Raw genomic sequence first — 12,388 nt, forward strand, 5'->3', positions numbered from 1 at the left:
TTAACATCTACACTAAACATTAACACCTTCTCCTGATTCCACTTAATCTCATCTATCCTCTTCCTCAATTCTTCCGTGTTCTTCACTCTGCATGTCTTTTGTCCTTGTCTGATTTCGTCCTTTATCTCTCTTAGTTTCTCCTCTAGTGGTTCAAAATAGTTACCTCTGCAGTCCAGTACTGGTCTTAGCTTCACGTCCTTCTTATGTATTTTCGGAAAACCTTTCATGACAGGAATCCTTCCTTTTTCGTTGATCATCTTTTTAATCCCCGCCTTTTTCCCTTCTTGTACTATCTTTTTCAACACTTCATCTTTCATGTCCTTGTTACCGACTTCCTCATATGTCTGATCACATAACTCCTCTAGCTTCTCCTGGTACCATCCTTTCTCCATTACTACCAACGCGCCTCCTTTGTCCGCCTGTTCCACTACGATATCCTTTCTTTTCCTTAATCTTTTCAGTCCTTCCTTCTCTTCTTTCCTTAAGTTACTCTCCTTCTTGTTCATATTCTGCCTAACAATCGACAATGCTTTTTTCCTTATTCTCTCTCTCTCGTCCTTATCTTTTATGTCTACAATGGCTTGTTCTACTGTGTACACCAATTCCTTCTTGTCCACTTCTTCCTCTTTAACCTTAAATTTATGTCCTAGACTTAAGCACTTCTCCTCTTCTTCCGATAAAACTATGTCACCTATCACTACCACTCTGTTCCTATTATCCTTTTCTTCTCTCCAACCTAACAATCTTCCTTTGTTGGCTAATCTGGTATTAACTTTTTCTTCAAAACTCCTTTCCCATTCTCTTAGATCTCTTATCACTGCTTCTCTCATAAAAATACTAACACCGTCCTTTATATGTTCCATAAGTTGGTTAGACACTTCCTCACTTGTTTTCACTTCCTTACTTCTTTTCCTTATGACGTCCCAGATAACTTCTTTTTCAATTTTCTTAATTAGTTTCTTGAACCTCACTGATTCACACACTAATCCTTTCTTTCTCACCCGTAGACCTTTTGGAGTAATTCCCTCTTCCAGACACCTCCTCAAGAACTTGATCTGCTGCACATACGAGATTTCCTTCCTCCTTTTGTCTTTCCACGTGTTAATCCTCCTTTTCAGACTTGGAGGTAGATCATAATGAACAAACTCCATGGCTCTGGATAAGTAGAGTAACAAATAAAACACAGTTCTGACCAGAGCAGAATGAAATATATTAAAAACTATACTTACAATGTTACAGTTTCAAGGACCTAACGTCCTCTTCATCAGACACAAACACTGAGAAAAGACATGTGACAGCAGATCTTATATACATGAGAAAGTGAAAGGCCACGCCCCTTCTTCTCTCTCATTGGTCGGAGGGAACCAATGAGGATAAAGTTACTTACGCGCAAACAGAAAAATATAATGAGCCCTTTTACTTTTTCTAACAGTTCCTTAATGAGATGACATACAAAGAAAGTAAATAACAAATAGAAAATATTAAATAAGAAAAATATATATATATATATATATATAACTAAATATATAAATTTAAATAATTAAATAAATAAATATTAATAGCTTATATGCACTTTTCTTGTTCCTTTTCTATTACATCCAACAATTTCTCCCATTGCTCGTGTATATTCATACCGCTTGTCCAATTCATTAGGTTCTCCTCTTGTTCTCTCTTTATTCTTCTAGCCTCTTTCCACTTTCTAATAATCTTCCTCTTCTCTCTCTCTAAACCCCTAGCTCCCTCCCAGTCTATTTTATGTCCCGTTTCCTTCACATGTTTGTATATAGCATTATTATCCCTTTTCAGTCTAACATCATCCTTATGTTGTTTTAATCTGTCCATAAGCCTTTTCCCCGTCTCCCCTATGTATTTCATGTCACACTCACTACACTTCACTTCATATATCACTCCTTCTTCCTGCTCCTCTATATGATTTTCCTTCCTTTTCCTTTTCTTCCTTATGCACTTCAACAAAGTTTCTCCTCCTTTTCTATAAGTCTTCACACCACCTTTTCTTAATAACTTCTTCAGCACTTCGGTCTTTTCGCCTATGCTCTGAATGCCGTACCACTTCTTGTCTTCCTCTTCTTTCCTATCCATATTATCTTCTTTTCTCTTTCTCCTAAACTGCTCTATCCTATATCCATTATTGTTCAATTGTTTGTAGAATTTTTCCAAATCTTTTTTCTTTCCCTCTTCCTCGCTGTTGATGTTTTCTATCTTCCTTTCCATGTTCCTAATGAAATTCTTTTTAGTTGCTTTGTCTACATCACTTCTCCAGTGGCAATAAATACCTGCCCAACACGGTTTCTGATACCAACTAGTAGTCACTTTCTCACCTTGCTTCTCTATCTTCATATCCATGAAATTGATAGAGTTGTTTTCTTCAACTTCTAATTCTAACCTTATGCCTTTCTCTTGGTCTTCTATACTTTCAACATATTTCTCCAGTTGATTTCTATTCCCTGTCCATATGCCTAAACAATCATCAACATACCTGCAAAAGAAGAGTAACTTTCCTCCTGCTTGTTCTGTCACTTTTTTCTCCCACTTGTTCATTACTATTTCCGCTAGAACTGGACTCAGCTTGGATCCAATGCTTAAACCTTCTTTTATGTTGAAATATGTTGAAAGTATAGAAGACCAAGAGAAAGGCATAAGGTTAGAATTAGAAGTTGAAGAAAACAACTCTATCAATTTCATGGATATGAAGATAGAGAAGCAAGGTGAGAAAGTGACTACTAGTTGGTATCAGAAACCGTGTTGGGCAGGTATTTATTGCCACTGGAGAAGTGATGTAGACAAAGCAACTAAAAAGAATTTCATTAGGAACATGGAAAGGAAGATAGAAAACATCAACAGCGAGGAAGAGGGAAAGAAAAAAAGATTTGGAAAAATTCTACAAACAATTGAACAATAATGGATATAGGATAGAGCAGTTTAGGAGAAAGAGAAAAGAAGATAATATGGATAGGAAAGAAGAGGAAGACAAGAAGTGGTACGGCATTCAGAGCATAGGCGAAAAGACCGAAGTGCTGAAGAAGTTATTAAGAAAAGGTGGTGTGAAGACTTATAGAAAAGGAGGAGAAACTTTGTTGAAGTGCATAAGGAAGAAAAGGAAAAGGAAGGAAAATCATATAGAGGAGCAGGAAGAAGGAGTGATATATGAAGTGAAGTGTAGTGAGTGTGACATGAAATACATAGGGGAGACGGGGAAAAGGCTTATGGACAGATTAAAACAACATAAGGATGATGTTAGACTGAAAAGGGATAATAATGCTATATACAAACATGTGAAGGAAACGGGACATAAAATAGACTGGGAGGGAGCTAGGGGTTTAGAGAGAGAGAAGAGGAAGATTATTAGAAAGTGGAAAGAGGCTAGAAGAATAAAGAGAGAACAAGAGGAGAACCTAATGAATTGGACAAGCGGTATGAATATACACGAGCAATGGGAGAAATTGTTGGATGTAATAGAAAAGGAACAAGAAAAGTGCATATAAGCTATTAATATTTATTTATTTAATTATTTAAATTTATATATTTAGTTATATATATATATTTTTTTTTCTTATTTAATATTTTCTATTTGTTATTTACTTTCTTTGTATGTCATCTCATTAAGGAACTGTTAGAAAAAGTGAAAGGGCTCATTATATTTTTCTGTTTGCGCGTAAGTAACTTTATCCTCATTGGTTCCCTCCGACCAATGAGAGAGAAGAAGGGGCGTGGCCTTTCACTTTCTCATGTATATAAGATCTGCTGTCACATGTCTTTTCTCAGTGTTTGTGTCTGATGAAGAGGACGTTAGGTCCTTGAAACTGTAACATTGTAAGTATAGTTTTTAATATATTTCATTCTGCTCTGGTCAGAACTGTGTTTTATTTGTTACTCTACTTATCCAGAGCCATGGAGTTTGTTCATTATGATCTACCTCCAAGTCTGAAAAGGAGGATTAACACGTGGAAAGACAAAAGGAGGAAGGAAATCTCGTATGTGCAGCAGATCAAGTTCTTGAGGAGGTGTCTGGAAGAGGGAATTACTCCAAAAGGTCTACGGGTGAGAAAGAAAGGATTAGTGTGTGAATCAGTGAGGTTCAAGAAACTAATTAAGAAAATTGAAAAAGAAGTTATCTGGGACGTCATAAGGAAAAGAAGTAAGGAAGTGAAAACAAGTGAGGAAGTGTCTAACCAACTTATGGAACATATAAAGGACGGTGTTAGTATTTTTATGAGAGAAGCAGTGATAAGAGATCTAAGAGAATGGGAAAGGAGTTTTGAAGAAAAAGTTAATACCAGATTAGCCAACAAAGGAAGATTGTTAGGTTGGAGAGAAGAAAAGGATAATAGGAACAGAGTGGTAGTGATAGGTGACATAGTTTTATCGGAAGAAGAGGAGAAGTGCTTAAGTCTAGGACATAAATTTAAGGTTAAAGAGGAAGAAGTGGACAAGAAGGAATTGGTGTACACAGTAGAACAAGCCATTGTAGACATAAAAGATAAGGACGAGAGAGAGAGAATAAGGAAAAAAGCATTGTCGATTGTTAGGCAGAATATGAACAAGAAGGAGAGTAACTTAAGGAAAGAAGAGAAGGAAGGACTGAAAAGATTAAGGAAAAGAAAGGATATCGTAGTGGAACAGGCGGACAAAGGAGGCGCGTTGGTAGTAATGGAGAAAGGATGGTACCAGGAGAAGCTAGAGGAGTTATGTGATCAGACATATGAGGAAGTCGGTAACAAGGACATGAAAGATGAAGTGTTGAAAAAGATAGTACAAGAAGGGAAAAAGGCGGGGATTAAAAAGATGATCAACGAAAAAGGAAGGATTCCTGTCATGAAAGGTTTTCCGAAAATACATAAGAAGGACGTGAAGCTAAGACCAGTACTGGACTGCAGAGGTAACTATTTTGAACCACTAGAGGAGAAACTAAGAGAGATAATGGACGAAATCAGACAAGGACAAAAGACATGCAGAGTGAAGAACACGGAAGAATTGAGGAAGAGGATAGATGAGATTAAGTGGAATCAGGAGAAGGTGTTAATGTTTAGTGTAGATGTTAAAGCCATGTTCACCAGTATAAGAAGGGATTATGTCATAAAGGCAATAGAAGAGGAGTTGGAAGGGAAAGTTATAAGTCAGTGGAAAAAAGAGAAAGTTATAAGAGCGCTTAAGACTTTGTGGGAAAATAGCTATTGCATAATTGGAGAAAGACTAGTGAAGATAAAAGAAGGTTTAAGCATTGGATCCAAGCTGAGTCCAGTTCTAGCGGAAATAGTAATGAACAAGTGGGAGAAAAAAGTGACAGAACAAGCAGGAGGAAAGTTACTGTTCTTTTGCAGGTATGTTGATGATTGTTTAGGCATATGGACAGGGAATAGAAATCAACTGGAGAAATATGTTGAAAGTATAGAAGACCAAGAGAAAGGCATAAGGTTAGAATTAGAAGTTGAAGAAAACAACTCTATCAATTTCATGGATATGAAGATAGAGAAGCAAGGTGAGAAAGTGACTACTAGTTGGTATCAGAAACCGTGTTGGGCAGGTATTTATTGCCACTGGAGAAGTGATGTAGACAAAGCAACTAAAAAGAATTTCATTAGGAACATGGAAAGGAAGATAGAAAACATCAACAGCGAGGAAGAGGGAAAGAAAAAAGATTTGGAAAAATTCTACAAACAATTGAACAATAATGGATATAGGATAGAGCAGTTTAGGAGAAAGAGAAAAGAAGATAATATGGATAGGAAAGAAGAGGAAGACAAGAAGTGGTACGGCATTCAGAGCATAGGCGAAAAGACCGAAGTGCTGAAGAAGTTATTAAGAAAAGGTGGTGTGAAGACTTATAGAAAAGGAGGAGAAACTTTGTTGAAGTGCATAAGGAAGAAAAGGAAAAGGAAGGAAAATCATATAGAGGAGCAGGAAGAAGGAGTGATATATGAAGTGAAGTGTAGTGAGTGTGACATGAAATACATAGGGGAGACGGGGAAAAGGCTTATGGACAGATTAAAACAACATAAGGATGATGTTAGACTGAAAAGGGATAATAATGCTATATACAAACATGTGAAGGAAACGGGACATAAAATAGACTGGGAGGGAGCTAGGGGTTTAGAGAGAGAGAAGAGGAAGATTATTAGAAAGTGGAAAGAGGCTAGAAGAATAAAGAGAGAACAAGAGGAGAACCTAATGAATTGGACAAGCGGTATGAATATACACGAGCAATGGGAGAAATTGTTGGATGTAATAGAAAAGGAACAAGAAAAGTGCATATAAGGTATTAATATTTATTTATTTAATTATTTAAATTTATATATTTAGTTATATATATATATTTTTTTTTCTTATTTAATATTTTCTATTTGTTATTTACTTTCTTTGTATGTCATCTCATTAAGGAACTGTTAGAAAAAGTGAAAGGGCTCATTATATTTTTCTGTTTGCGCGTAAGTAACTTTATCCTCATTGGTTCCCTCCGACCAATGAGAGAGAAGAAGGGGCGTGGCCTTTCACTTTCTCATGTATATAAGATCTGCTGTCACATGTCTTTTCTCAGTGTTTGTGTCTGATGAAGAGGACGTTAGGTCCTTGAAACTGTAACATTGTAAGTATAGTTTTTAATATATTTCATTCTGCTCTGGTCAGAACTGTGTTTTATTTGTTACTCTACTTATCCAGAGCCAGGGAATTTGTTCATACATAAACTCATTCTCCTTATCTACAACAAAGAAGAATTGCCACAAGAGTGGGAAGAATCAATCATTGTTCCAATCCACAAGAAAGGCGACAAAACTAACTGTAATAATTATCGAGGCATCTCTCTTCTGTTAACATCCTATAAAATCCTTTCAAACATTCTATTAGCAAGATTGACCCCATACGCAGATGAAATTTTTGGAGATTAAGAGTGTGGATTTAGACGAAATCGATTAACTATCGACCAAATATTTACCATTCGCCAAATACTCGAAAACAAGCGAGAATACAGTAGTCCGGTACATAAACTATTTATTGATTTTAGAAAGGCTTATAACTCGGTTAGGAGAGAAACATTGTACAACGTTCTTACAGAATTTGGAATACCGAAAAAGCTAATTAGATCAATTAAGGCATGTTTAAATGAATCCCAAAGTAAAGTCCGGGTAGGTACATTTTTGGCCACGAGCTTTCACGTCGACAATGGCCTGAAACAATGTCGCCATTATTATTCAACTTTGCCCTGGAATACGCTATAAGGAAAATCAAAGATAGCCACCAGGGCCTAGAGCTGAACGGTGTTCACCAGGTTATGCGTATGCTGATTATGTAAATTTAGTAGGGGATGATAGGAGAAAAATAGAAAGAAATGCAGATGTCTTACTAGACGTGCTTGCATGGACATGGGTTTAGAAGTAAATGCAGAGAAAACTAAATACATGGAAGTGCGTCGGGACCGTAATACGTAAAAATTATGTATTTGTTAAAATATTAAATAATACTTTTCATAAAGTGGATACTTTCAAATATCTAGGATCAATATTAACAGACTAAAATCATATTCACGAATAAATTAAATGTCGACTAAAAACAGGGAATTCGTGTTATTATTCAGTTCAAAACCTCTTGTCGTCGCGAATTCTGTCGAGGGATTTGAAGCTTAAAATGTATAAAACGATAATCATACCTGTTGTTCTGCATGGTTTCGAAACATGGCCACTTACTGAGTGCAGAGCATAGACTGAAAGTATTTGACAACAAGATCCCGAGAGAAATATTCCGACCAAGAGGAACGGGAATGGGAAATGGTGGAAACTTCATAACGACGATCTACGTAAATTATACGGCTTACCAAACATTGTTAAGGTCATCAAGTCTAGGAGGCTTAAGTGGGCAGGACATGTAGCCAGGATGGAAGAAAGTAGGAACGTTTTCAAAGTGTTAGCGGTAAGACCAATCGGAAAACGACTATTAAGAAGGCCTAGGCGCAGATGGGAAGACAATATTAAGATGGATCTCGCAGAGATAGGAATACAAAGTAGAAACTGGATCCAGTTGGCTAAGAATAGAAGTCAGTGGAGAGCTTTTGTGAACGCGGCATTGAACCTCCGGGTTCCATAGGCTATAGAGTTAGTTAGCTTAAGAAGTATGAGTAGATGCCTAGGCTGTTACTACAAATAGATTAAATGCGCATTTACTGAAAAGATGGGTTCTACTGACATTGGATAGTCTATATACTCTTCGTGTGCTAGGGCCTAGGGGAGAGGAGGAGATAAGATTTCATATCAGGTTACGTCACGCACAGTCGCACGCCTTCATTTTCATTAAAAATGGAAAAGCCAAGAGAAACAAATTTCATCTCACTTTCCTTTGTGGCAGTCGGACACAACTCATCACAGTTATCTGCAAAAAGCACTTTTGAAATCGGATTATTGGGAGAGCCTCCAGTTCCGATGTTGGAGGGGACATGTGTCCCCATTTCCCCGGAATTTGTGCCCGTACCTACAGCTGAGACAACTTTCCAGCATGAGGAGAGGGGCATATCCTCCTCTGGCATTTATTGCAATTTGTGCCCAAATAGCGGAAGTGGAATTAATACATATTGATGAGACTACTAAACTCACTACAGCACGAAGTTCAGTTTGAAATACTACAGAATACGATTCTTTTTTTAAAAAAATGGAAAAGCCAAGAGAAATCAATTTCATCTTACATTCCTTTGGGGCAGTCGGACACAAATCATGACACTTATCCGAAAAAGCACTTTTTAAATCAGATTATTTGGGGGGGACAGTCCCCCCCCAGGTCCAAGATTGAGGGGGACATGTCCCCTTCGTCCCCCCGGGATTTGCGCCAGTGCGATATACCAATAAGTTTAATATGGGTGATGTACCTTAGTAGTCTGAAATATGGTGTCATGGACGACAAGATCTTTGTGAAAGATTGGTAAAAATAATCTGTGAGAAGATTGTGTGTCAGAAATGAAGTAGAATCACAGCGGGATTCAAATATAAGGTTCTACGAAATGCTTCGACTATGGTAATACCACTAATTCTAATACTTTTTGACTTCCAGATATTACTTCTCACAAGTATTAATTCATATTATTCCATGTTTTTCTGTTATTCTAAACAAATTTTACAGTGAATGCGAATGCAAATTTAGATTTCCACCGATCTATATACACAAATGCAAAATACGTACATTTTTATAGTAACTAGCCTTTGGCTAGCTGGTGGCTCCGCCCCCAGATTCCTCGCATCTCTTACGTAGCAGCCTTTGCATCAACACTGAATCTCGTGAATTTGCTCTTCCTATTTCCTGTATTTGCTTAGCTGGGGGCTCCTTCATCCCCGTATAAACCTCTTAAAAATAAACATATTCACTTTTGACAATCTTCCTGTAGGTTGGTCCCGGAAGGCTACAATCATGTCGAATTTCATCATTCTAATCCTGCCGGAAGTGCCTAAACATTTTGAGGTGTAGAAGACGTCCCATATAAATAACATGGGAAAGATTTTTCAGTTCCCCATAAACCAATCTAAAGTTGGAAATTTTTATTTTTATTAATTCACTTAGGTGACGCTAACGAAAAAACGTACAAGAATACCGAACTTTACGTTTGTATTCCAATTCCAAGTACCTAATATATTATATTATAGGTCGAAGAAAGGCCCATTTAAATAGCATGGGAAATTTCTTCATCTCCCCTTTAGACCCCCCCAAATTAAAAATATTCATTTTTGACAATTTTTCTGTCGGTTAGTCCCGAAAAGCTATAACCATGTCAAATTTAATCATTGTTGCCCTACAGGAAGTGCCTAATAATTTTGGAGTGTAAAAGGTGTCTCACTTAAGTAACATGAGAAAGATTTTGCAGTTCCCCATAAAACCACTCTTAAGTTGGAAATTTTTATTTTTACTGTTTTACTGAGTAGTGCTAACAAGAACGTACAAGCATACCAAATTTAAAGCTTTTATTCTAATTCCAAGTACCTAAATCACAAGTTTATAGGTCAAAAAAGCCATTTAAAAACATGGGGAAATTCTTCATCCCCCATTTGGACCCCCTAAATTAAAAAATATCCACTTTTGTCAATTTTTCTCTCGGTTAGTCCCGGAAAGCTATATCATGCCAAATTTCAACTTTCCAAGTCAACCAGAAGTACCTTTTCCTCTTTAATTTATGTCAATTTATATAGTTTTACATTCAGATATAGTTAGGATAACGTTAACATACAAGTGGGTATCGTAAAGTTTTAATTATCACCAGGAAGTTATTAAGAAATGATCATGAAATTTTGTCAAGGTTATCTTTGGTTCTTGTGTGGATGATGTTATGGAAATTAACTCCTAATGATTGTTATTTTTTACAGGGTGTGCCAAAAGTGACTGAAGTGCAAGATGGATAAGATTGAGGCTCATAATGAGATAAAGTTCCTGCATTTGAAGAGTAATAATGCAAGACAATTCATAATGAGTTGAAGGGTGTGCGTGGTGATGTCTGTCCATCTTATGACACCATTGTAAAGCGGAAAAGGATCTTCCAAACTGGGCATATGTTTCTCACAGACGACCCAAGATCTGGAACACCATCCCTGAAGAACAATTTGGCCACTGCGAAGAAAGTGGAGTGTTTAAACCCCGAAGACAGACGTGTAACAATCCAAACGATTATGGATGAGACTGGTATTAATTATGGTAGTGTGTGGAAAATTATCGGTGACGAACTTCACATATCTAAGGTATCTGCGCGCTGGGTTCTTCGTTTGCTGATACCTTTTTAGAAGCAAGCACGGCGTGACCTTTCCCAACAGATGTTGACGCTGTTAGAAGATGAAGAAGATCTTTTCGGGCGTCTGGTAAGCATGGATGAAACGTTGATATATCAGTAGATCCGAAGATCAAAACCATGAGTATGTAGTAGAAGCATGCCGATTCCCCCTCCCAAAAAGGCAAAGATGCAAAAGTCAGAGGGGAAGGTCATGCTGTCTGTTTTTTTTTTTTTGAATTCTCGTGGAAGAATCCTCAGAAATTACCTTGCAAAACGACAAACCGTTACTGGAAATGACTACAGCAATCTCCTGAACAAATTGCGCAATGCTCTGAAAACGAAATGCCGCAGCATGCTCTCAAAAGGCGTTTTTCTTCTAACTGACAATGCTACAGCTCATTCATCTTAAGTTACTGTCGACAAACCAAGGGCATGTGGCTTCCAGCTATTGCAGCATCCGCCTTATTCTTCCGACCTTGCACTCAGTGTTTTCTTCTTGTTTCCCCAAATGAAGAATCCATTGCGTGGTCGCCATTTTGACAACACAGATGATGTCATTCATGAGGCGTAAGAGTGGCTTAAAGCACAATGTGGAGACTTCTACAATGACGATATTCGAAAAGTGAGGGAATGCTGGGAGAAGTGTGTAAATCTGGATGGTGACTACATAGAGAGGGTTAACAATTACAAATCATTACAATCCCTGTATACTGAATTTTTACTATGATCATTAAAACTTTACGATATCTCCTCGTACAAAACATATATTCATAACAATGGAGTTTCAGTTTCGACAATTCATTATTGTCAAGATCAGGCACACGACTTTATACATAATTGAAAATAGGATTTTTGTAGAAAATAAAAGGAAAGAAATTGACTGAATTTTTGTAAATGGGCTTGATCCGTTTTAATTTCCTTTATTGAACTTGTGGAATGTAGACCTTGCATATGGGATAAGATAACAGACTCTTTCAAGGACAGAATTGAAAAGCAAAAAGCATGGCGAAAAGTTTATGCAAGCCTTGCCCAGGATTTTGAGTTCATGGACAAAAAGAAACGAGAAACGAGAGGTATGTATGAAACAGCGCAAATCTCTCTTTAACATTGGGGGGTAAGATCGTTCCCATATTATATGTATAGCGATGTTCAAAATATTTCTGTTGTCGAGAAACAATGCTGCGGAGGATCAGGGGAGCAGATTTGTCTTCAACATTGGGAGGCGGCCAGATTTGAGGCTTATTCTGAGTGGACATTAATTTCATCTCACTTTCCTTTCTGACGATCGGACACAATCAAATTTCTCTCCCAAAAAACACATTTCAAATCAGATTATTGAGGGAGGGGGCAATCTCCCCAGTTCCAAGATTGAGGGGGACATGTCCCTTTCATCCCCCCGGGATTTGCGCCAGTGTATGTATGGAGCAATGTAAAACGGAATTACTAATTCGAATCTTATAATTTAATCTACTATGACATTAATGTTAATTGCATGGGAAACACAATAATATACATACAATATGTAACAGTGTTCCAACAAAAATTAAAACTAATATAGTTTGCCATGTACCGCAGCATCAATTCTCATCGAAACGAAAATAATATGTTTACAGCATCTATTTAAAACGGCACTGTTAAATC

The 12,388-nt window shown here is 37.2% G+C and overlaps 1 protein-coding gene across 1 annotated transcript; it reads left to right on the forward strand.

Annotated features, from left to right (window-relative positions):
- Window positions 1-3,909: 3,909 nt before the first annotated feature.
- Window positions 3,910-10,369, forward strand: LOC145674243 (uncharacterized). Its single transcript, XM_081744078.1, has 2 exons — window positions 3,910-5,542; window positions 10,350-10,369. The coding sequence occupies exons 1-2, from the start codon at window positions 3,910-3,912 to the stop codon at window positions 10,367-10,369; spliced, it is 1,653 nt and encodes a 550-aa protein (XP_081600204.1).
- Window positions 10,370-12,388: the final 2,019 nt, after the last annotated feature.

Source organism: Thermobia domestica, chromosome 17, assembly GCF_964235325.1.
Source record: "Thermobia domestica chromosome 17, izTheDome1.hap1.1, whole genome shotgun sequence".
Lineage (NCBI taxonomy): Eukaryota > Metazoa > Arthropoda > Insecta > Zygentoma > Lepismatidae > Thermobia > Thermobia domestica.

Excerpts from the sequence above, each read along its gene's own strand:
- LOC145674243 (XM_081744078.1), top strand. The coding sequence starts at position 3,910 with ATGGAGTTTGTTCATTATGATCTACCTCCAAGTCTGAAAAGGAGGATT. Across the intron at positions 5,543-10,349 it reads TCAGAAACCGTGTTGGGCAG|GGTGTGCCAAAAGTGACTGA; the intron begins GTATTTATTGCC and ends TATTTTTTACAG.